At 41.9% G+C, this 26,511-nt stretch overlaps 1 protein-coding gene across 1 annotated transcript in view; it reads left to right on the top strand.

Moving 5' to 3' along the window:
- The window catches only part of Ryr3 (ryanodine receptor 3), a 622,696-nt gene that overhangs the window by 359,848 nt on the left and 236,337 nt on the right, over positions 1-26,511 (top strand). The window contains exons 21-29 of the mRNA XM_023703237.1: positions 2,713-2,817; positions 4,176-4,279; positions 5,882-5,965; positions 7,938-8,097; positions 9,396-9,543; positions 14,073-14,278; positions 14,830-15,004; positions 23,244-23,452; positions 25,061-25,236. Coding sequence (XP_023559005.1) covers positions 2,713-2,817; positions 4,176-4,279; positions 5,882-5,965; positions 7,938-8,097; positions 9,396-9,543; positions 14,073-14,278; positions 14,830-15,004; positions 23,244-23,452; positions 25,061-25,236 — 1,367 coding nt within the window. The remainder of the gene's footprint in view (positions 1-2,712; positions 2,818-4,175; positions 4,280-5,881; positions 5,966-7,937; positions 8,098-9,395; positions 9,544-14,072; positions 14,279-14,829; positions 15,005-23,243; positions 23,453-25,060; positions 25,237-26,511) is intronic.

Below are 26,511 nucleotides of genomic sequence, written 5' to 3' on the forward strand. Positions count from 1 at the left end.
AAAAAAAAAAAAAAAAACAGAATATCCAAAGGAATCCTGGTTAACAACAGCAAACCAGGTGGCATCCAATCTCAGATCTGAAGTTGTGTTAGAAAGCTACAGTGATGAAAGCAGTAAGGCGCCAGCACAAAAACAGATGCGCAGATCACCAGAACACAGCAACTTCGACATCTAAGCTCAGAGCCGAACTTATGTGGACCCCGTAACTATGGAAATGTTGCTTGGCGATTGATTCATAGAGAAGTTCTTAGGGAATAGAAGCATTTATTCCCTTCAGTGAGACCTTGTAAACTTTTAGAATCTAACATTTTTTAGAAATAGTACCACCTATTTGATCTTTGACAAACGGACCAAAAACATACACTGGAGGTAACATAGCCTCTTCACAAATGCTACTGGGACAACTGGCCATCCACATGCAGAAGATTAAATCTAGACTCATATCTCTCAACATGTACTAACCTAAAATCAAAATGGGTCAAAGATCTAAATATTAAAGCAGAAACAATCTCCTGAAAGATAAAATAGTTAACACGACTGAAGACAAAGGCATAGACAAGGACCTTCTGAACAGAGCTTCCCTGGCAGAGGAAACAACATCAAATACCAACGAATGAGATCACACCAAATTAAAAAGCTTCTTCCCAGCAAAGAAAATAACCGACAGAGTAAGAGACAGCCTACAGAATGGAAAAAATTGCTGGCTAGCCCTCTGAGAACAAATAATCCAGCATATAGAAAGAATTAAAAAACTAACTCCTCCCAAAATAAAATGTCCAATCAAAAATGGGCAACTAAAATCAGTAGCTACTTCTCAGAAAAAGTACAAATGATCAATAAATTGTTTATTGTGAGTCATTAAAACAACACTGACATTTTATTTTAAGCCAAAAAGAATGACTATCATCAAGAACTCAAACAATAACCAATGTTCTCAAGGCTGCGGGAGAAAAGGAATGCCTCTACGCTGTTTGTAGGAATATTAACTAACACAGCCATTATGGGAATCAGTGTGGAGATTTCCCAAAAAATAAGCTTAGAAAATCCATTTGACTAAAGTTTTACCTTTGTAGGTAAAAAGAGTTAAATGCATTGTATCATAGTGCTATATGCCTACCCATGTTTGTAGCAGAATAATTTATGATTGCTAAATCTTAGAAGCAGTTTATTTGTCCATTAACAGATGAATAGAGAGTATGTGGCACTTAAACACATTTGGAGTACTACACTGCCATAAAGAAGGATAGACTTGGATCATTTGTAGGAAAATGGATGCACCTGGAGACCACAATGTTAAGTGAAATCAATTATACACAGAAACCTTAGTATTACATCAACTTCTCTGATATGAGAAAGCCAAAATACAAATAAATAGCAAAACAAAAGATAAGATAAATCCTTTTGAAGGAAGAAGGAGAAGGAGAAGAGAGAAAATAAATAAAAAAGAATCAAGATATGATAGGTGCATGTGCCAACTACCCACAAAGCAGGTCATCATTATGGAATGCAAACATGTCTGAATATGTACTAAATGTGTACATAGAGCACCAGTGAGCATTGAAGGGGGGAGAACTGTGGAAGAGCATGGTCTTCGGGAAAATTTTAAGAAGTTTGGAAAGCATGAGTTAAGGTGTTGTTGTTATTGTTGTTGTTGTTGTTGTTTGTGTAGGGCCTAACTACACAGCTTGGACCCATAATGATCCTCCTGATTTCTGCCTCCTTAGTTCTGGGATTACAGGTGCATGCCACCATGCCCAGACTCCATCAAGCACTCAGCATGCCTGGGGGCAGGGCTGGTGTGACCTGTGGTGCCAGGGATCAAACCCTGGCCCTTGAGCTTACCTAAGCAAGCGCTTGGTCGGCTGAGCTATATCACCAACCATGGGCAGCATGAGTTAGTGGAGACCTCATTGAGAAAAGGCCATTATATACCTGGTTAATGCATCTAGGCTTTTCTTAGGCTGCGGAGTACTTTGGGAAAACACACTGGAGCAGTGTTTCAGTGTAATTTTTTCATTGATTTCTTGTTTTTGTTGTAGTGCACTTGTCTCTCTGGTCATCGGAGAATAGATGGGGGGAGTTTGGGGAAAGCAATTATAAGACTTTTTCAGTGGTCTAGGCAGAAAATAATGTGATGTAGTGGAAGAGATCCTTGAGAAAGACTCAGGAAATAAGCATGCAGAGTCCATGACAGATTGAAAGAGAAGGTAATGCCAACAAGGGAGGAAGAAACTAAGATGACTTTTAGGCTTGAGAAAATAGTGGGACCATTTAACAAAAAGAGGAAGTAAAAGCATGACGGGAAAAATATTTTGAAGGAAAGTTGATGATTCCAACTTGGCATACACATTGAGGTCACTTTGATGAAGAAACAGGTCTGAACTTAGAGGCGACGATGGGCAGAGATGCACCGACTTATAAATGACTGGGTAGCAGCAGGTAAGGTCTTTCAGGGAGTGGATGGAGTGAGAAGGTAAGGTAAAGGGAGTCACATGCCGCACAGATGTCTGCAAGGGAGACTTAAACAGTGTGGTCAGAGAGGCCCCAAGGAGCAGAGCAGCATAGGACTGGAAGCCTGTGGCACTGTGCCGCACTGCCTTGGTGATGTGCAGGAGCATTCCAGTGAGACACTGGCTGCTAAAGACATTATGATCTTCAATATAACAGATTCTTCCAGCTCTGACATTTCACAGGCTGTTCTTTTTCTTTAAGATTGTTTTGCCACCTCACCTAGAGAAGATCCGGGACAGATTGGCTGAAAACATCCATGAGCTTTGGGGAATGAACAAAATAGAGCTTGGCTGGACTTTCGGCAAGGTATATAGTTCAATGGCCAGCCCAAAGTGGGGACTTGGATTGCCCTGTCACTGAGAAGGGTGTTTCAGACACTTATACAAGTGTGGGAACTTCATGAGCCCTCTTCCTGCCACCTGCCTACCTTCTCTTATTATTTATCTGCAGCCAGGAACCTGTGGCTTTCAGATGTATCACTAAGATTAATAGACACTCAGAGTAGGTTAGGGAATTTCTTTCACTAGAAAGTATTTTTAAATGAAATGTAAATTGACTTTGTTCTGTGGTAAGTATAAGGTCATGTCTGAAGGCAGAAGGACAGGTGAGTTCTGAATCTTCCTGTGACCCTGACACTCTCAAATGATATCTACCCACTTAGTTATGGAAAAAGTCCCTGCACTCTGACATTTATGTATGAATACAGCTACCATAAAAGATTGTCCTTCTGTATGGGCACCCCTCTGTTTTATGCTTGTGTAATAGCACAGAGCACTCCATTAGAAAACTCAGAACTGGAATTTTACACATATACCTATGAATATTTCATTCTACTTCCATTCCTATTAAATTGTTCTCTTCATGAGCCTGAGAACTCCTCATATCTACTGCAGCACTTGAATGAAGTTCATTTGCTTGAATGAATGAATGAATGAATGAATGAATGAATGAATGAATGAATGACTTGATGTTTGCATCCACACTGTTCAGTACAATAACTGTGAGATACATGTGGCTACTGAGCCTTGAATGCTAGTCTGGATTAAGATTTGCTGTCACTATAAAATATACCCTAAACTTGGAACACTTAGTAGGAAAGCATAATATAGAATATCTTCTAAACTTTCTTATATGGATTACTTAAATTTTCTTATATTATCACCAAGATAGTAACTTGCATATTCATGGTTAAATAAAATACATTGTTAATATTAGTATCATCTGTTTCTAATTGCTTTTCTATTGTGACTAACTAGAAAATTTGAAGTTACAAATGCAGTTCACATCTTTGGCCAATTTTACATTTCTGTTGAACACTGGTCAGGCTTCTGTAGTCCTTTATTACTGAAGAAGTGTACCCTTAAGTACCATTATAGCGACTTAAGTAGCACCATGGCAACCATGTATACAGTTGCTTCTTTAAAAAGGGCATTCTGAGTGCAGACACCTGTCTAGAAACAAATCTGCGGAGCAGAAGCCACTGTGCCTTGGAGATTCACCTCCATTACTGGAGAGATCATCTGCTCCCTATCAGCAAGTTGCTACCTTTGTCTAACCTGATACATGTTGCCTGGGTCCTATTTCAAAGTGTATTCATTTCTGTTTTTCAGTGCAAGGCCAGCTGTCAAAACTTAATCTATATTTTTTCTTCTATTGTCACCTAGGTACGAGATGACAATAAAAGACAACACCCCTGCCTTGTGGAATTTTCAAAGCTCCCTGAAACTGAGAAGAATTATAATCTACAAATGTCAACTGAAACCTTAAAGTGAGTGTTTAATTGAATTGAAGTTGGACTAAACAGTGAGTGGATGATTTAATGCATTATAACTAAACTGAAAAGATATGTCACTCTTCCCTAAAAACATGACACATGCTGATAAATTAGAGGGGATGGTGATCATTCATGTTACAAGAGCATCTAACAAAGCAAATAACCAATCTACTGTTGTTATTTAGTATACATATTTCTGTAGAGTGCATTTGCTATTTTCTAGAAACAGGGATATGCTGTGGGAGGCAAAAAAAAGAAGAGAAACAAAAGACCAAGTGTCTCTTGAAATTCACATTAAATCAAGATATAAAAAAGATAAGCCATTTGTGAAAGCCAATGGGAAACAGTCTGATTCACTAAAATTCCATTTTAAAACTACTTATAAGGGCTGGCCAGATAGCTCAGCAGACTAAAGCACCTTATAGACAGGCACAGGGACCAGGATTCAATCCCCAGCATGCAGTGCCGGCCCCACCCTCAGGGCGTGTTAAGACCGGGATTGAGACTGGACATGGTGGTGCATGCCTGTAATCCCAGTGCTTGGTAGGCTGAAAACTATTGACATCAAGAGAAAACTACAGGGCTGATGAGAAAGCTCAGTGGTCTAAAGTGCCTGCTTAGGCAAACTTAGGCAAGCATGCAGGGACCTCGGTTTGATCCCCAGCACCACATGCCATGCCAGCCCCACCCCCAGGGTAGGCTGAGCTAACCACAAAAAAAAAAAAAAAATTTTTTTTTAAAAAAGAGAGAGAAAAAAAAAACTACAAGTCTGATCTGTGTAGTGAGACCCTGTAGACCCTGTATTAAATATTTTTTAAAAATCCTACTTATATCTCCCTGTGACCCCTGCCATGTACTGTCCCGAATTAGCATCTCTCCTTTTGAATTCCTTTTGTGTTTGTTACCTGTTCTGTCTTTATAGTTTCCTGTTCTCTGACAGTGCAGAGCAGTCTAGCATTTGTTGATATAACAGTGTATGAAAGATGCTGTCTTGTAGGCTCACCTAAATGATATCTTCAATTACACTGGTGCTTCTTGAGGGACAAGCTTTGTACCTCCCGGTGTCAAGCCCAACTTAAGGAACTAGATGAGCAGCACACAACAAATATTTGCTGACTCATGGGTCTAGAATTAGGATTCTGTCTGCTCTATGAAATTATAAGCCAGATATACTTCAAAGTGAATTTGTAAACTGGAAAATATTCCCAAGAGGGACGATTAAGAAGCCTCCCTTTCGTGTTCTTGGGCTTGCTATCATCTAATCACAAGTGGGCAACTTATGGCCCATGGCACAGTCACGCAAGCTACATGCTTCTATAAATAAATTTTATTGTAAAAATGCCAAATTCATTGGTCGATGGATATATTATCAGAAGCCACAGATAATACTGTTTTGCTCTCTAATGGTAGAGTTGAGTAGTTGTGACAAAGACCTAAGGTTTATAAGGTCCAAAGTGTGTATTGTCTGGTCCTTTACAGAAAGTAGCTACCAACGTGTGCCCTGAGTGAAGGGCTGTTGTTCAGCTCAGCTGCAAGTCATGGCTCTGTCCTTTACCTTACAGTTGACACTAGTCTTCTTCCTCTGTTGTGTCACAGAACTCTCCTGGCCCTTGGCTGCCACATCGCTCACGTTAACCCAGCTGCTGAGGAGGACCTCAAGAAGGTCAAACTGCCCAAAAAGTAGGTGCCTTTGTACCAACTCAAAGCTTTATGCTTCAGCTTAAATATCTAAGCTGAGAAGGGGGAGGCCTACGCCCAAAGCCAGGTGATGGTCTAGATACGGCTGGCCTCAGCTAACAAGGTCTTCCATTCATATACACAGCAGTGAGACCCTTGGACAGAGCCTGCTGAATGAGGGAAATATTTCAAGATCTCTCTTCTTTTTGCTCCTTCTATTTAGACCTAACACCACCATTGCTAGTTGTAATCTAAAGGATGTGGAGACATCAGACGGTGTGTTATACTCGGTTGTATTTGGTCTGCAGTTGGCAAAGGATTATGAAAATGGTTCATAGACACAACAATTCACTCCTCTAGCATTGGACCAACCTTATAAATGTTTTGTGGAAACAGATGTCTCCACCAAGACTTCATTTGATCCCTACATCACTGTCCCTCCCACCCCCACACTCAGAATCACACATCCTCCCATACTCTGACAGTTGCCCACTAGTGCCTTCACCAACTCCAGCTTCTCTCAATTGATCCAGTGTATGCCAACCTTGAGTACACACACACACACACATACACACACACACACACACACACACACACACGATCATAGTTACTTTGGAACCAAGGCAGTGTCAGCTTTAATCAAATGCTCATCTTCTCCGCCTTTCTTTTCAAGCTCCCAGGTGCCAGGCTCCATTCTTACACATAGCTCCTGATGCAAAGAAAAGCATGTTTGAGAGATGGCTAGTGCGTCCTGACTACCCAGGAGCATGCATTCTGAGAAGACAGATACAGAGCCCTGTCTTATGCCTACAGCACACTCTATATTTCATGCTGCTCAGATTGCTGAATAGAATGATCCCTGGTCTATCAGTTTAGGTTCTGGCCAACATCTGGGGTGATGGGCATTCCTGGACTCACATTTGCACATGGCTGTGATCTGCTGCACTCCAGTGAGTCACTTCACAGTGTGCCCTGCCCTCTCCACTCGTATGATCTATCTTCTGGACGCTGTTAAATTCTTCCATGTCGGGCTGGGGAGATGGCTCAGTAGGATAAGCGCTTGACTGGCAAATGCAAGGATCTGAGTTCAATCCCCGGTTCTGCAAAAACAAAAACAAAAACAAAAATTCTCTTGGGCTGGTGAGATGGCTCAGTGGTCTAAAGCACCTACTTAGAACAAGCTTAGCAAAGCAAAGGGACCGCGGTTCAACCCCCCAGCACCACATGTCAGCCAGCCCCGCCCCCTGGTGGGCTGAGCTGGCCACACACACACACACACACACACACATAAATAAATAATAAAAAATAAAAAAAAAAATTCTTCCATGTCTTTACATTACCTGTCAGATTACAAACATCTGAGACTATGGCTTCAGAACTGGACAGTTAACTGGCACTATGGTCATTTTGAGCTCACAATTTCTGTATGGTCATAATTTTTTTGTTTTGTTTTACCTTCAGAACAAAAGCTTTAGCTTTCTAAGACTGAGTAACCATTCTTTGATGGCTTATTTTTCCAAAAATAATGACTCAAGCTCTAGTCTTTGCTGATCTGGTTTTAACATTTTGTGTTCTTGGATAGGATGAAGACCCTTCCACAGTAATGTCATAAAATGGTGAATGTGCCCATCATTCATAGGATATACATAGTTTTCTTAGCAATAAGGATGGCTTTGCAATTATCATCTATTTTTCCAACAGTCTCCTCTAAAATCTGTGCCATTGGGTCTGGAGATATAGCTTGTGTAAAGCACCTACCAAGTATATGTGAAATCTGTGCTATGCATTGGCTAGGACAATGGTAGAGTAAAAGCTTCCTTTATGGACTTGAAATAGAACTCAACAATCTCCTACCAAAGAGGGAAACTTCTGACTACAGCTTCAGTTCCCTTGAGGTGATCTTGATCTAAAATCTAGAATAGGAAAATTGCACAGACCTGTTAAAATATGTGTGTCCTTTTGCACATGCTTGTAGCTACATGATGACCAATGGCTATAAGCCAGCACCTTTGGATTTGTCTGATGTGAAACTGTTACCTCCTCAAGAAATTTTAGTGGATAAGCTGGCAGAAAATGCACATAATGTCTGGGCAAAAGACAGAATAAAACAAGGATGGACCTATGGCATTCAACAGGTAAGAGGCACTGGCTCAGACATGCTGGAAAAATTAGGGGATGTGATCATCCATCAAAATGCCATTTTGCTTCAGAGGGTGTTATTTTGGAAGATAAAAGTTGCCCTTGCACTCCATCTCTCATTCTGCAGTGTTTTTATTATTTATAGAATCATGGGCTGAATGGAATTTGTAATGGTCACACTGACAGTGACTCTGGGCATAATTCCAATTTTGTAGAAATGGACGTTTACCCTTCCCTGTGTTAAGGATTGACTCACATTTTGTACCACTTTGTATAGGCATCCACCAGCTGCATGAGTTCATTCTCCCACATGCCACATTCCAGAGAGTTCAGCTTTCATGTCACTCTCCAAGGTCAATAGAAGGCTCACACAAATTAATGTCACATATTAGCAGTTTGTCCAAGTTGGCCCAAATATCGCCTGTGAGTGTGAAAAGAAGAGAAAACTCCTAGGAAGGGTACAAACCACAGTGGCTTGAAGTCTGTGCTCCATTACCTCATTCTATTGAGCCAGAGATTCCTGAGTGTAGCTCTTAGCTGCTACAGAAAGCAACAAAACAGCCAAGCCAAGCAAAGACAAGGCATTGGGCAGAGATTGGAACTAAGGCTCAGCACCAAGCCTCTGACATACCTCTTTCCTTAAAATACTTCTCTCATCTTACTTATCAGCAATGGTAAGGGGAATATCAGGAAAGTTTGTGTGGACATGAGTCCATTCATATCTGAACCTCCAAATTTGCATGCTTTTGGAAGCCAGAAAGAGGGTAACTGTAGAAACCATGGAGACTGATTTAAACAGCATGTAGGGAATTTGAGTGACTTTTTCTGCAGCTGTACCTTAAGGAACTGAGGAGGATTCTACTTGAGATGTGTGTCTTTTGCAGTGAAACAGACATATTCTAGCTCTGCTACCTTTCTCTATAAAGACTTCTTCAGAGGCTGCTGAATGGAAGTGGGTCTTTATGGTTTGAATGGTGGCATGAGTTTCCATAAGGGAATATTTATGCAAATCCCACCTGCTGTGCCTTGGCAAGGGAGGTTTACTGGCCAGGTTAATGGCACTTCTTTTTATTTGCAGCCTGGCATTGTTAATACGTGCTTCTTTAATGTCAGCTTTGAGCATTAGTAAATTTTTTTTCTATTTATGATCATCCATCCTGCAGAGGGACAGCAAATAGGTGCTTAGGGAAGGGCTAATAGACTAGCAAGAGGAAGCCAGGAGCTGTGAGTAGGATGAGCTGCTTGTAAACTGAAACATGTTTCCCTGACACCTTTCTCCTTGGGCTTTCTATAGGATTTGAAGAACAAAAGAAATCCCCGTCTGGTGCCATATGCATTGCTGGATGAGCGTACCAAGAAGTCAAACAGGGATAGCCTGCGGGAAGCCATCCGGACGTTCGTTGGCTATGGGTATAACATTGAGCCGTCAGACCAAGAACTTGGTAATGAGCCTGGAGGGTGCACTCACTATAGCCCCAATTTACTAAACAGAGTCTATTCTGGTGAAATACTAATTTTAAATAGGTCTAACTTGTGTATTTAGAGGTGACACATTTGAACATGTGTTTTAAAAGGGGAAAGGAACCACAGTTGCTACAAAGCATTGCCCCATTCCACGTGTTTCTGCAGTGACCATATCTGTGGCCCAACCCCACAGGAAACTCATTATCTTCTAAAGAAGATAAATTCCTCAGGATAACTGGCTATAAAACCAAGACACCTTTACTTCTATTATGCTCACTGAGTGTAAATACCAGCTTACTTTTGAATAAGGCAATCACAGCTCCAAGTTAAAGTCCAACATTGACTAAAAATCACCAGCATATTGGGCTGGCAAGATAGCTCAATGGCCTAAGCACCTGCTTAGGCAAGTGTAAGAACCAGGGTTTGGTCCCTGAGCACTACATCCCATGCCAGCCCCACCTCCAAGCGTGCTGAGCCATCCACCAAACCCAGCTGTGGTGGTGCAGGCCTGTAATCCCAGTGCCGGGGAGGCTGAAAACAGGAGGATCACTATGAGTCTGAGCTGCGTAGTGAGATCCTGTACCGAATACATTTTTTTACTTTATTTCATTGAGAAACAAATAGCAATGAGACCATTTCAAAACTGATTAATAAGACATTTTCAATCATTAATACATTGTACATTGGTATCTTCTTAGTGGTTATCCATAGTACAAGATACAGACAAGATATCCTGTCCAAGCACTATTAGTACAAATCTTTCTTCTCATTGATTTAAGCAAAAATAGATGTATATTTATCTTAACTATTCTGTATATACAGATACAGAATGGACCTTCCTTTCTATCCCCTTTTTTTGTTTAGCCCTATCAGAGATGGATATTCCACTGGCATCTAAATACTACAGGTGCATGAATTCAGCAAAACAATCCAACACAGTCCAGCAGTCCACAATAGTAGTAGGTGATCTGCAGAAGTTGTCGACTTGAGCCTTTCACAGCTCAGCATATTAATATGGCTTTACTTTATTTATCTCATTTTTATACTTTTCTGCTGGATGATTAAGACCAAGATAAAGCAAGAACTATATAACAATAAATATAACTTTTGTATCTGATAAGGTCAGTCAAGTATCCTCAGGATTTGTCCTGTAACCCTATTCTGCAGTTTGCAGATCCTTTATCAGTGTCAGCCATGTGGATGAGTCACAGCTATTGCTTGACCAATTTGCTCTCTGTGAAAGCCTCAGAGAATGTTTTCTCTCTCTGTGACTCTCCTTAGGAACACTGTACATCATCGATCATATTGCTCTGTGGCCCCATAATCCTCTTGATCAGAAAATTTGGGACATAACTGAGTTACATGTTTTTACAGTACAGGTTCTCCTATGTCCTGAGTCTTCACAACCTTGAAAGGCTAGGGCCAAAATGTTGGCTGTCCTTGCAACCCTTCTATTTCTCTAATTTTTGGTCTGAAAACTTAGGTTATTAACCCTCTAGAAGAGAAGCTACATATGCAGTTGGGTTTAACTTCACTATCTGTCTGAATACCAAATATCTTAGGCATAACATGGAACAGGTATTTTCCATCAAGTATTGATATGTTAAATTTTAAGTCCCTACAGAATATGGAGATAAATTTTTTTAAATCAAAAATATTCAAAGAATATGAATAAACATTTACATATTTTTACACAGAGATTTAGAAATCTAACCATATATAGCATTGCAGCAGGACAGTCCTCTAACATTTTTTTTCTCTCTTCTGTCTTTTTTTCATTTATTACCCATTTAAAAAAAAAAACATTTACTTGAGAGACAGTATGGTAATAATTGGTATGTCATGACAAGAAGTACGCATTTAGAAGACCAGAATGGCAGACATTCCAAGCATGACCCTTCTATTACACACTGCTATCTTCAGTGCAGTTGCTTGATTCACAGATATCAGCATGTATAGTTAGTCAGGGTGAGAATCCTACCAATTAATTTCTAGTTTCAAAAACCTGCTGATGTTTCTCAGGATCATTGCCTTGCCCATATTGTGTGTATGAATATATGGCTTTGCCCCTGTCATGCTTCCCAGCCTTTCTCCTTACCCTCTCCTCACTGCCCAATCCTCAAGTTTTTATTTCCCTTTAATTGTGTTATACTTTCTATTTGTATTTCTTCTTTTGACTTCTTAAACTAGGGAGACTAAATGATATTTACACATGTGGGTCTGGTTTATTTCACTTATGAGTATATCTTCAAGCAGCATCCACTTAAATATAAATGCTTCAAGTTCATCATTCTTTATAGCTGAATAATACTCCATTGTATAAAAATACCACATCTTTTTCAACCATTCCTCATGTGATGCGCATCTTGGTTGGTTCCAAGATTTGGCTATCACAAATTGTGCTGCTATAAACATAGGTACACATATATCACTATGATATGACATTTTCAGTTCCTCTGGGAAAATTCCCAGTAGAGGAATAGCTGGCTTAAAAGGGAGTCTCCACACTGATTTCCATAATGTTTGTACCAGTCTACATTCCCACCAGCAGTGGATAAGGGTTCCCTTTTCCCCACAACCTTTCCAACATTTGTTGTTGATTTCTCTTTTTTCCATAATTTTATTGAGAGACAAATAGCAATGAGACAGTTTCAAATCAAATTGGTAGGACAGTTTCAATAATTAACACATTGCATACTCTCTTCCTAGTGGTTATTTGCTGTATAAGATGGCAGACATGATATCCTATTTACAAACACTATTAGAACAAATCCCTCTATTCATTAAGAGAATGTAACTATATATCTATCCTAACCATTTTGAATACACAGATATAAATTGGACATTCATCTGTATCCCCTTTTTTTGTTTAGCTCTGTCATTTGAATATTATAGGTGTGTTAACTCAGCAAAATATTCTAAAAGAGTCCAGTAGTCCATAATAGTATTGGGTCTTCCGCTTGACTGGCAGTGTCAGAAACTGTGATTGATTTCTTTATGATAGCCATTCTTTCTGGGGTGAAGTAGTATCTCAGTGTTGTTTTAATTTGCATTTTATAGATGGCTAGTGATGTGGAGTATTTTTTCATATATTTGTGCACATCTTTAATCTCATCCTCTGAGAAGTGTGTGTTCATCTTGGATGCCCATTTCTGGATTGGGTCTTTAAATTTAGGGGCCCTAATGTTTTTTAGTTCTTTATAAACTCTAGAGAGCAGATCTTTGTTTGAGTGCTTGTAAGTTAAAATTTTTTTCAAAATTTGTGGGATGTCTTTTCACTTTGTTGGTAATTTTTTTTGATGTGCGAAAACTTCTCAGTAAGAGAAAGTTGTTGATTCTTTCAAGTATTTCCCATGCAATTTGATTTTTGTTCATGAACTCTTTGCCTACCCCTGTGTGTTTCTGTTTTAGTGTTTAGATCTTTAATCCATTTTGACTTTAGCTTAGTGCCTGGTGATAGATCTGGGTGGGTCAAGTTTTAGTTTTCAGCACGTAGAGAGCCAATTTTTCCAGCACCATTTGTTAAAGAAGCTATCTTTCTTCCAGTAAGTGTTTTTGGCTCCTTTGTCAAAGATCTGGTGTCTTAGTGTGTTCATAGAGGCCTCTGCATCTTCTAATCTATTCGATTGATCCTCAAGTCTATTTTGTTTCCAATACCATGCTGATTTTATCACAGTAGCTTTGTAGTATAATTTCAAGTCAAGAATTGTAATGCCTCCTGCCCTGTCCTTGTTGGCCAGGATTGCCTTTGCTATTCTAGGTCTCTTCTGGTTCCAAATAAATTTGAGGAATGACTTTTCTAGGTCTGGGAGGTATCCAAGTACATTTTTAAAAAAGAAGAAAAAGAAAATCACCCACATATTAACTTTTCTTCCATAATGTTGACTACCAATGCCCATTGGATAGCATCTGAAATACTTAGTAATACTTTACCTGGGTATGTTTTCAAAGATCTTTCAAAATTAAGAGCTGTAATCAATGACCATTTAAATGCACATGGGCAATAATAAGCACTATGCTAAAACTTTAACTAAAATCATATACTGTAGTTTGTAGAATTTGAAAAATAAATCAGATTATAATTGACAAACCTGCCATTGTTGTCCCTTCCCTCAAGAAGTATCCTAAGCCACAGGTGCACTATAAATAATTCATAGGAAGGCTTTGGAGTAAGACTTGGATTCAGGTCCTTGAGCCTCAATTTATGGGCTCTGTGACTTTAAATAAACAATTTAACTTTTCCAAGGCTTTTCCATTCCAATCCCACAAGATTATTGTGACAAAGTGCCTAAATGATCTGTTACCAAGTTATTGCTCATTAAACAGCAGCCTGTATAGTTTTTATGGTATGATGTTGATATGCTATCTTCAGAGTGCGGCGTTGGATGGTGGGAGATGTGTGGCCCTCTTTGTTATCATCAAGTTCTTTAGAGAATGCTACTTAATTATTAAAAGTCTGTTTTTCTCTCCCCACCCCACCTTCAACTCACTTTCCTTCTCACAACAGCTGATCCAGCTATAGAGAAAGTCAGTATAGACAAGATTCGATTTTTCCGGGTCGAGCGGTCTTACGCAGTGAGATCTGGAAAGTGGTATTTTGAGTTTGAAGTGGTAACTGGAGGAGACATGCGGGTTGGCTGGGCCAGGCCAGGCTGCCGGCCGGACGTTGAGCTGGGGGCTGACGACCAAGCCTTTGTGTTTGAAGGCAGCAGAGTGAGTATGCAGTGAGCACTTGCCCTCTGTCCCAGATGCCCTCTCCAAATGTTGCATGGAGGCTAAAAGCCTACATCTTAGCCTTCAAAGGGAGTGACCACCACCACTTCCCAATAGACATTAAGTGAACAACTGAGGATTATGGTTTTGCTCTGATAGTAGACAGGTTTATAGACCCAAACCCTTTCTGTAAACACCTCTATATCCATTCCTCACTTAAACCCATTGATTCCATTCCAGAGGCAACTCACTGATCTCTATGCAGCCAGTATTTGTGAAAACTTCCCAATTTTCCCTAGAATCTGGGTGGTCAGGATACCTGACTAAATGAGAGTCATGAGACTCAGGCAATGTCCTCATCGCGTGTGTCATGGTTTCATTCTCCAATGAGACAGAAATCCTCCCTATAAGATATCCATGGGAAGAGCTGAGTCTTACAAAAGCATCTACCACTTCCAGTTGACACTGTGTTGTGTTCATTTCTCCACCATCAGGGCCTTCAGGGCTTTCAGGAGTGCTAGTTCTCTAAGCCCTGGCATCTTGTTTTATAGGGCCAGCGCTGGCATCAAGGCAGCGGGTATTTTGGGAGAACCTGGCAGCCAGGAGATGTGGTTGGATGTATGATTAACCTGGAGGACGCCTCAATGATCTTCACGCTGAATGGGGAGCTGCTGATCACCAGCAAAGGGTCTGAACTTGCCTTCGCTGACTATGAGATTGAGAATGGTAAGTCTACATCCTGCCTGCAGTCCAACTCCATGCATTTGAAGAAAGCCCCAGGGAAAGTTAGTGAGCCTTTTTAACCTCCCTATTCAGGTTACACTGGCCTTTGCAAATTTGAAACTCAAATGCCCAAGACTAGCCCTTATACTAACATTATTGATAAATCAAGAAAAACAACAGTGATAGCTGGTGTGCACAGCATAAAAGATTCTTGGCATCCAGGATGAACAGAAATGTTCTCCTCTAGTTTCCTACCCTGCCTCTCATCATTCACAGGTTCCCAAGTTTCCTAGTATCATAAAGACAATGCAAATTGTGTCAGGACTAATGTCCTTGGCAGCAAAGAAAATCAGCAAATTAAAGAATTATCCTTCTTAGGGCTGAGGAGATGGCGCAGTAGAATAAGTACTTGCCTGGCAAGGGCAAGGTCCTGAGTTCAATCCCTGGTACCTAAAAAAAAAAAAAAAAAAGAATTATCCTTCTATTCCAATGTAAATTATCAGTCTGCAGTGTGTGTGTACTTGAACTTGATGCTTTGATGAGAATGCCTGAAATATAAAATTAGATTTAGCTGTTCTCTTGGATGAAAATATGATTTATTTTTAAACTCAAACTGTGCAACCAAATGGTCATGCATAGCCTGCAACCAGAGCAGTGCTTCCAGCTGCATGGAAAAGCAGCCACAGCCTATGACTTGCTGTCCACATAGTACACAAGAAGCACATAAGATTGTTGGCAAGAGGGGGAAAGGGCCCTAGACAACAAGGCTTGCTGCTATCAAACTGCAGCTTTCAGTGCAGCTCTCTTGCCTGCCTTAGGTTTCCCTCTCTTCAGCTACACCACCATGGAGGACAGATGCAGAAAATCCCAGGCATTTAGTTCAGCGATGGTGACTTCACTTTTCTAGTGTGCACATCCCGTGCTTGGTATAGGAGGAGCTGCTGCCCCAGGGAGGGGTCCCGGGCTCAGACCCTCAGCCTGCCATTTCCCCTGCCCATCTGTGACACATTAGTTGACTTTAACCTCTTTTTCCTCGTATCCCCACTCTAAATTATTAGAGCTCCTTTTAATTCTGGATTCCTGAGACCTTACAGAAAGAAACAGCCTGTGCCTAAAAAGCTTCACAAGCAAATGAGCACACATAGATGGAACCATATATATATTACAGAAATATTGTTTATTTACATTGTTTTTAGTTTTATAAATGACTTGTATACTTTTTACAACATGCACCTTATCTACAGCATACATATCTAACTGTACCTTCTAAGAGCTTTAATGATTTTTCTAAGCACCAAATATTTAGGAAAATAGGAAAGTTGCAGCTCATTTTCCTAGAGAAAGAGAATGACTAAAAGCAGGTGGGGTCAAATTTTTATACTTTTCAAAGAGATTTAAAGTCAAATGTTTAAGAAAACCCCCTTTAAGAGACAGATGAAAAGCGTTTGCCAGTGTAGGGAGCAGCTGTGTGCTGCTCGGAGGCAAAGAAGCGGGACCTCTGCAGGTGGATGCTCCAGAGCAGCCGAGAAGACCAAGAGGTGCTGCACAGATGACCACTCAGTACAGTGCTGCTTGTTAAAGCCAGAGGATAATGAAGAGCTAGAAGATCCAGCTGCTGCCCAGGGAAAGTAGTCCTGCCGTAGAAAGAGTCCCAAAACCTGTACTGCCTTTATTGCCATGTGAACTAGATGAGATTATACATCTCTTCATCTTTGGTTCAGCTATAAAGAGGAAGTAAGAATCTTGTATGCTGTGCAGTGAAGAGAACTTTGTAAAGCCTAAAGCCTTGATGCCCAAAGTGTGATCTTTTGTTAGAAATGCAAAATATTGGCCTGCAGCAGACTACATCCAGAACCTGCATCCTGAGCAGAGACACCCATGGCTTGTGCATCTTTAATCTGAGGAGCACCGACCTCAAGCATGTGCTAATGCAAGTAGGACCAGTGTTCTAAGGCTAGGTTTTTGTTTTTGTTTTTGTTTTCTGTTGTTGTTCTTTTTCCATATTGGGGATTGAATTTAGGACCCTGTGCTCACCAGGAAGGCACTTATTCTACTGAGCTATCTCCCCAGCCCAGTTTTGCAGTTTTAGAAAAATAAGATGAAATATGAAAAGGTGACTGAATAATAAGGAAAGCCAGAGAGTTGTAAATAGCAAGTGATTAAGGCAGAATTAATGTAAGAATCGGATTTGAATTGAACATTAAATTAAGGGTACAGAATGTCTACCTCTTAGAAGTGTCTACCCAAGAAATGATGTCAATAGAGTGGCATAGGAAACTTCAAGAGAGAGTGTAACAGCAGAGGCATGGAAGATTTGGATTTGCAGTTGTGCTGGAAAGGTAGATAAGCTCTAGGCCAGAGGTGGCAAGCCTATGGTGCACAGACCCTGGCTCGCTTCTGCCGGTGAAAGTTCTAAAAAGTTTGCCATCATTGCATAGACCATAATTTCAAATACCAAGTCTCAGTCCTCTTACTGAAGAAACTGTTGCCTGCTCTGGGCTAAGTGTCCTTAGATTTCACCCTCCAAGAGACGGAGCACTTTTATAGGGTTTGAGTAGGAAAAGACTATAAAGGAGAGATGACCCTGGGTCGCTCTGCTTTCAGAGCTCATCTATGATATAAAGAAAAAGATGCCTTATAGTCCTTTTGTGTACAGAAACATGATTGGACTTTTAGAATAACAAAGTCTATTATTAGGAAGCTATGCTAGAATAAAATTGTAGTGCAGTATGTTCCTGCATTATACTGTGGCATTGTATCACACTTTAAGAACACAAAGTGGAAGGGTCTTAGGATTCTCTGATAGCTCAGGAGTTGGCAAAGGGCAGCTAAAAGGAAGCTGATGTGCCATTCTTGGACATCAATATCCAGAGGCCTGGAATAACCACCTACTATCTGTGTTCTTGCCCTATGTTGATAGGAATGTCATCTGTTGAAAATAAACATTTTAAGCCTTGTAACCTGACCATAAGGCATAATGCCCTATATGCTGTGCTCTTCTGGTCACCAGCTTGTCAGCTTTGTTTTGGGCCATTATCTCAGCAGGCAGTTCTCAGCCCATTGAGGGAAGGATGAAGGACAGACATTAGGGCTGGTTTGCTCTCTGAGTTTAGTTGTCATCTCCATCTCCTGCATCCTGGATAATATCTTTGTATAAGCCTCATTAGATTTTTTGAATCATTATTCTTTACTTTGGTCCCTGGTCTGGGCCATCACAGCTGCCTGTGTCACCTGAAGGAGTCCAGGAGTTTAAGATCCTACATGATGAAGGTTTTTTCTCAGCCTTCTCTTCCTCCATTTAAAGGAAAGAAGGTATGATTCTCAACAGCCTACTGGACTTTGAGTTCTGACGTCTAGGAGAGACTTTGCTGCTGTCCCCTGAGAAATTTCCCTGTCTCCCACACCTGCTTTGCTATCAGCGGGGGCCACCTTCACACCCACCATTCTGGCCCATTAGCCAATCCAATTTAACAGCTCCCAGCTCTGTCAGCACTTCTTCAGAAGGCAGAATATGAAATGTGTTTGTAAGAAGCCTTCTGCATGCGCGCGCACACTGCCGCCAAGAGGTCCCACCCATCTCTCTCCAAATGGAGGCTGTACTTCAGAAAGTATCTGTGGCGGGAAAACCTGGCCTCTTGTTTATTGTGTTTTCTCTAAGGCTCTGGCTGTCATAGGTATCCCTGAACTCCATTTGCTGGAGGCTTAGGAACTATAAAGGAGTAAGACATGTGCTGCCATGTTGGGAACCTGAAAAACAGCTCAAGAATGATGTAAGGGCTGGCCAGAGAGCTCAGCAGATTAAAAAGCCTGCCTAGGCAGACACAGGGGCTGGGGGTTCGATCCCCGGCCTACCATGCCGGCCGCGCCCCCGGGGCACGCTGAGAATGGGCGTGGTGGCGCGCACCTGTAATCCCAGCGCTTGGGAAGCTAAAAAACAGGAAGGATCACTACGAGTCTGATCTGTGTAGTGAAACCCTGTAGACCCTATACTAAACACATTAAAAAAAAAAAAAAATGGTCTAACCACCCCTTCATGCCTTTCCTAAGTTTGAAACAGAATGAAAATGGATCCGAGGTCCGACTTGATAGCTCAGCACACTAAAGCACTTGCTTAGACAGAGCACAGACGCCTGAGGTTCGATCCCCAGCCTGCCCTGATGGCCCCACCCACAGGGCACACTGAGCCAGCGATCGAGACTGGGCATGGTGGCGCGCTCTTGTAATCCCAGGACTTGGGAGGCTATAAACAGGAGAACCACTACGAGTCTGATCTACACAGTGAGACCCTGAACACCCCGTAGACCCTGCCCTAAATACAGAAAAAGGAAAGGAAGGAAAGAAGGAAAGAAAGAAAGACAAAATGGATCCATCGTTTGGATTTCTAAGCAACTGCTTTCTTTCCAGGCTGCTAAACTATAAAAAGGTTTCTGCCTTGCAATGCCCCTTCTTAATCATGAAACTGGTATGTGACCTTGTAACACCAACTTTAACAGAGCCTGGCACTCTCTGCAAAATTTAAGCACATGTGTTTTTGCTGTTCCTTTCCTAAGGGGCAGAACCTTATGTCTTGCCTCAAAATAATTTCATTTGCATATTCTCAAACTTCTTCAAAGATGTGAGCATAATCACATGTACTAGTAGCTTATTATGTCATTGTGCTCCCTGAAAGCTATCACACAGAGTTATGAAGTTACCTGAAATGTAAATACATTGAGTAAAGAAATAGAGAGATCATTAGCTAGAGCCTTTTGACCAGGTGAGGAGGACTTACTCAGTGTACCCAGTAATCAAATCTTCCCAGGAGAACATGTTGGAGTCTTATGGAAGTTTGTCATTCCTCTGCCTTTTAGATAATGTTTCTCTTTTCTGGCTCAAACTTTGGGTTCAGTCTCTCTTCTCTTGCTTCACAGATCTGCCCCGCTATTCACCCAGAGTCCTCAGATCACCACTATTCTCATCTCCCATTGCTTTTGTATCCCTGGCTGTTCCCTGCTGTGTTCAGCTCTCTCCTACAGAGACAACAGTCCTACAGGGACAACACCTCACTCTGTGATGAGTACAGTACCCTGAGACAAGGCTGCTGTTTAAATCTGGGGTATTTATCCCCTCTAACATTCTCTTCCTCTTATACCCACTGTGTGGCAGCTAGCCTGTGGCTCATAGGGTGTGGGGTGTCACATTTTATTCTCACTTGCCCTTTTTGTGAACATGAGCAAGACTGTTAACTCTTCAAATCTTTGCTTTTATCCTCACTAAAATGTTTCCCCTTCTGCCAACACTTAGTAATGATGAGGAGCCCAAGTTTCTTAGAAAAAAGCTCTATACAAGTGTTATTTTTCTCCCTTTGCATTGTCAATGGGTTTGTACTAGTAAGCTATTCCGATGTCCCAAGGTTTGTGCTTGTTGTTACTTCCCACTCAGGCTTTTCCACCTGCTGTTCTCTTGCCCTACCATTTGGACTTACAGAGAATAAAAGAGGAGAAACACTTTCTTAAGACAATCTGTTCTCTGTGCATGTCAAGACTGGACTGTTTCGTGATGTAGCTCTAAGATAAAAGTACAAGAGCCGTGGTGTTCCTTAGCATAATGACCAAGATACTGCTTTGGAATGATAGTTTACAGGGAAAAAATTACTCCCTTTTCTTATTTTTCTCAGAGTTTGTAGAGCTTTCAGTTTATAGGCAGCTGACTCCTAAGCAGGGCAGCATGGCAGAAGGGCACTACAGAAGAAAACCAGCTCATGGCAGGCAGAAGGTAACAAAGCAGCAAAGCACCAAGCCTCAAGCAGTGACAAAGCAGCCCTCTTTCTGTCTTGCATTCTGCCTAGTGAGGGCTGCCCCATGCTGTACTCCCAGAACTGTGCCAAACCACTCAGGGGACTAACTTTGCAATCACACACCCTCAGTCCCAGCATCATACACTGTAGACCCAGCCACTGCTGAAAAGTCCCACCTGTGACCACATGAAGCTTTTGGGGGACATAAGTGTACATGCAAGCCATAACACTGTTTTTGTTCTCCTCTTGGTCTCCATTTCTCTCAGCTTCTTGTGATTGAAAGAGTTTCTTCTTTGACTTCTTGTCATGCAGCACATAATAGAGCTCTCTGTCACAAATAAGGACACAATAAATTTTGTTAACATTGACTCCTTATTCTATACTATAGTCAAATTATTTATAAAAAATCTCCGACTATAAAAATATGAAGGCCTAATTCATCCTAGGGCCTAGCACAAAAATGCAGAGGCATCCAAGAGCTCTAAATGCAGTGTGAGTGGTGCCTTGCCAGGAGCCAGCTCACCTGCTCTCTGGAGGGGCAAGGCTAGCAAACCGTCCAGCTGTTCTTGAGAGGAAAAGTCTTTGCACAGAAGTCACTGTCGTTATAGCAGGGTTGTGTTAAAGTTCTCTCTTATTTAGAAATGCTGTTAAGCATGTGTCCTAAGTGAGTCTGCAGCTTCTGAAGCTAACCAACTAGTGTGGGAGAGACTCACTCTCTGAACACTTATTATTTATGTACAGGAACTTCATGCCTTAGGTAATGGAGAAGTATTCCCACTGGGAAGAAAGTGTTTTGACCTTGGTGTCTATGAATGAAAGCTCTCACTGTTGAGTTCCTACAAATAACCTCTAAATTTCCTGAGAAGAGGGTCTGGGAAGATAGCTCAGCAATCTAAGCACCTGCCCAGCAAGCACAGGGACCTGGGTTCAATTCCTGGTATAGCATGCTATGCCAGCCGCAGAACCCTGGGTGCACCATGCTGGCCACTGAAACCAGGCATCGTGGAACATACCTGTAATCCCAGTGCTGGGGAGGCTGAGACAGGAGTATCACTATGAGTCTGAGCTGTGTAGCGAGATCTTGTACCAAATAAATGAATAAATAAATAAATAAGTAATTTTAAAAATTTCCCAAGAGGAGCACTCCTGTCTTGCAGTGGAACCAGCTTCCTGTGTGCATCCAACTTCTGCTCTCGCTGGTGGCCCAAGAGCTGTGCCTTTGTGCAGCTCCTGCTGTCCTCTGCCCACCTCCTGCATCCTCCCAAACCCAAGATAATTAGTGCTTTCCCTGCCTTGCTGATTTGTTGGTCCACAATTATGATTTATAAATAACCCACAGGCAAAAGTGCCAAGCATTTCCAACTGCTTGGGTCTGTTCTGAATGGCAATTTTTAAACAGGATCAGGATACAGAAGTGAGTAGGGAGAGACGTAGTGACTTTAGGAAGGACAAGAGGGGTTTCCTAGCTCTTGGGGGGAACCTGCACTCTCTGTTAGGGTGAGCACAGTGGGCACGGAAGATGGGAGTACATAAGCCAGCAGAACCAGAGTGCCACCTGCCACGCCCAGCTCTGACCATGGGAAGGACCGCTGGGACCCTTGCTTCACGGGTGAGGATGCTGAAGCCTGACAAACTTAAGCAATTTGCTCCAATTCCTTCTTTCTTAAAAAAAAACCACTCTATTATGTATATTTAGGGTATATGATATAATGTCACGAAACATAAAAAGGGTTACTACCATGAAAACTTTATACACCCATTATCTCACATAATTACATGTTTTTGTGGCAAAATCTGCTAAATCGTGCTTTAGGTCTGTCATATTGCTTTGGTTTGGGTAGTATTTAAAATTTCAGAAGAACTGAAGCCAACTTTTAAATAAGACATAGACAAAGAATTCCACTTTTTCCTCTTACTGGTTTAACTTTTCTAGTTGAAGTTTATTTGCAGATTAAGAATAATCTGAGGGGCTGGGGAGGGGGTAGCTCAGCAGTCTAAGTGCCTGCCTGACAAGCACAAGGACCTGGGTTCAATTCCCAGTACCACATGCCCTGCCAGCCCCACCCTAGGTACATTGTGCTGGCCACTGAAACTGGGCGTGGTGGCACCTACCTGTAATCCCAGCACTGGGGAGGTTGAGACAAGAGGATCACTATGAGTCTGAGCTGTGTGGTGAGACCTTATAACAAATAAAGAAACAAAAAATTAATTACTTCACTGTTTAAAAAAAGAAGAAAAAGAATCTGAAAAGGATGATCATTTTTCCCTAATCAGTTTGCACAAAGCTCACTTTTCTTCCCCATCTACCAAGAACAGTGGGAGTCTTTGGATGGCCTCCTTTTGCTGATTTTATATGCCAAGAAAAAGACAAAACCTTATGTCTCACCTTCCTTACTAGGATTCATATTTCTTAAGGAAACACCAGGTCAGCTAGGGCAGGCTGAAGCAAGACTCCTTATTCTGCAGGGTTCGTGCCCATCTGCTGTCTGGGGCTGTCTCAGATTGGCCGCATGAATCTTGGGACAGACGCCAGCACCTTCAAGTTTTACACGATGTGTGGCCTCCAAGAGGGCTTTGAGCCTTTTGCCGTCAACATGAACCGAGACGTGGCGATGTGGTTCAGCAAGCGCCTCCCGACATTTGTCAACGTGCCGGGGGATCATCCACACATAGAGGTACCATTGGACACCCTGGGTGGCCTGGCAGTGCAGGGGCGGCAGGGCACTGAGCTCCTTACGATTCTTCCGTCAGCAGCAGCTGATCGCCTAAGTCCCTGCCCTGCTGCCAGCCATCTCCCACCTCTCATTCCCAATGCCACAATTGCAGGTGCCTTCATGAGGGCAGCTAAAGGACCCCTTGCACGTTAGGGTCCACATCAGAGCACCTAGATTCTCTCCAACTTTCCTACACTGATATTTTCACTTAATCACAGTGTCTGCATGTCTTAGGCATTGTTTTCTTTGAAAAGTCCAATACCCATACTGAAGGTCATATGCCCTGAACATATGTGTTCTTAAATGCTTATAACTTGCAATCTTTTAGGCTGTGTTTAATTTCTGAGGTGCCATTTCCAACATTTAGGCTGAGGTGTAATAGTTGATTATGGAACTCCCACTTTTTAGGGGGAGCTCGGGGGAGACAAAAATTTTGAGAAGCATAATGTGGGCTCTGATTCTACATCTGCTTGCCTCTACTTTGCACGTGCCCATAAGTGCTTTGTGGGGCGAGCACAGGAACCAAACTGTTGGTGGAAAGCTAAGCAGAGCATCTTCTTGCACTGTTGCTTGTGCCCAACTCTGTACCTTGCGTTAACTCAGCTCTCAATTTCCCTTAACTCCCGCTCCAGTCTGGAAATACCAAGCATTAGCTTTTACTCTTCCACTGTCCCTTGCAGTCTTGAATAGCAGAGACAGCTATATCTCTGGTTCTTCTCCAACTGTTACGTTTCAGAATGGTGGCCCTTAAGCTTTGGGTATCTTGAAAGCTCTTTGGCAGACTGATAGAATCTAGATGCCTCCATTCAGAAAAATAACAAACCATACCCAATTATGGAAGCACACTGAACTCCAGGGTGAGAACTACTCACTAAGGAGCAGGGGGAGGCTGGGGTTATTTTTAAGAGTTATTTCTATTTTCTCCGTTTACTTTGTCTGCCCTCTGCACCCCCACACACACCCACACACACTACAGAAGTCCAGCTTTGAGCTTTCCTGCCCACCCCACCCTGCCACAGTTCCCAGAACTATAAACTCCCAGCAGGATTGAAGGCAGGCTGGGGGATCCTCAGCTCTCAGGCAGAATGAGAAGTGGACTAGGTAGGGGAAGGTGCCCTCTGCAGGAGCTCAGATGTCTCCTCTTGAGTTTTGGGATTTCTGCTGCCCACTCCTTTAGGTGTTCTCATGCCCAGTGACAAGAGAAATCACTGGAAATATTTTCTTTTTAGCCACTTGCCCCTGTCATAGAAGGTAAGCTTTTATGGACACCGTACCACATCACCCTACTGTTACCCCCACCCCCCATATTTGTTTTCCACACTTTGCCTTTCAAGAAACCAGTGGATGTGTTCTTAAATCTTTAATTTCCATAGCTGAAAGCAGGTGTATTCTTTTTTATCTGACAAGGCCTAAATGATGATGAGAACCATAGTTTGGTTATCATCAGGGACAATGTTTACAGTTTGCAGAACACCTTGCTGAATTTTACCTATGTCGACAAGAGGAAGAGGGACAAGATGACAGTCAGGCCATCTGGTGTGTCAAGGTAAGGACTCATGGTGTTTCCAGGTCATGAGGATCGATGGTACCATGGACAGCCCTCCGTGCCTCAAGGTGATGCACAAGACATTTGGCACACAAAATAGCAATGCCAACATGATCTACTGCCGCCTGAGCATGCCTGTTGAGTGCCACTCCTCCTTCAGCCGCAGTCCGTGTCTGGATAGTGATGCTTTCCAGAAAAGGTGAGGATGAGGCCACTGTGCTGGCTCCAATGTTGGCTGCTGCTCAGTCTTTACTGCTCCTTAGTGCAAGAAGAACTCAGTGTGTGGGGCTTTCTCTGCTTCAGTCAGGTAAATCAATGTGTGCCTTGTGGGAATACAGGTGCACATGGAGTTGTGCATTGGTGTCCTGCACAGGTAAGGGACCAAGAAAGCCAACGAGAGTCACATGCAGAGGTGTATGCTCTTCTAGAGCTCTCCAGGCAAAGCCTCTTGCTGCCTACCTTCTAGGTTCGAAACGAAAGAGATGTAAAATTACACACTTTGGAAACAAAAACTGCTTTTTTTCATACCTGTGAACATTGTCAAGCCCTGCAGCTCTGTGGCTATTGAGTAATGTGACTGCTTCCTTCCTGACAGAGAATATATTCTTTGTTTTCTTTCCTTTGATGTCTGTTTTTAATCACTGATATATGTCTGCCATCTGGAGCTATTTCTTCCAATTTCTTATAGTATTTCACTGTCTACCAAGCTTTCAACAAGAGTAGCTGTTTGAGAGAACAGAATAAACTGCACAGAGGTGTCTCTACTGATGTTATTACAACCAACCCATCCTCATCCCCAGCTCTAACCTACCAGCCATGCTAAGGGATGGAGCTGGAAGCTATAGCCCTACCTAGCAATTCCCAAGGCCAACTGCAATCACTTGTGTACATAAAGCAGCCAGCTGCCTAAATTTACCTTGATCATTAAAGGTAGATCAATTGCCTATCAAAAGCGTGGGATTCTTGGATTGGTTCCAATATTTAGCTATTACAAACTATGTGACTATGTACGTGGGTACATAGAACACTGTATGATGCTTTCAGTTCATCTAGGGAGATATTCAGAAGGGGAAGAGCTAGGTCAGATGAGACCTCTAATCCCCCCAGTTTTGTTTTGTTTTGTTTTTTGAGGAATCTTTGCACTGATTTGCACAAATGCCCATCAACCAATGAATGAATAAAAAAGGTTTTTTTTTATTTAGTGGAATATTACTCAGCCATAAAGAAAGATAAAATTGAGACATTTATAGCTAAATGGATGGACCTTGAGACCACAATCATAAGTGGAATAAATGGGATACACATTTATAAATATCACATTATCTCTCCAGCATGAGAAACTGAAAAAATTAAATAAGAACATAATGTACAATATATATTGTGAAATAGGAAAACACTCTTCAAAAGGGAGGGGCCGGGGAGATGGCTCAGTGGAATAAGTGCTTCCCTGGCAAGCACAAGGGCCTGAGTTCAA

This window comes from Octodon degus, unplaced genomic scaffold (assembly GCF_000260255.1).
Source record: "Octodon degus isolate 3935 unplaced genomic scaffold, OctDeg1.0 scaffold00166, whole genome shotgun sequence".
NCBI lineage: Eukaryota > Metazoa > Chordata > Mammalia > Rodentia > Octodontidae > Octodon > Octodon degus.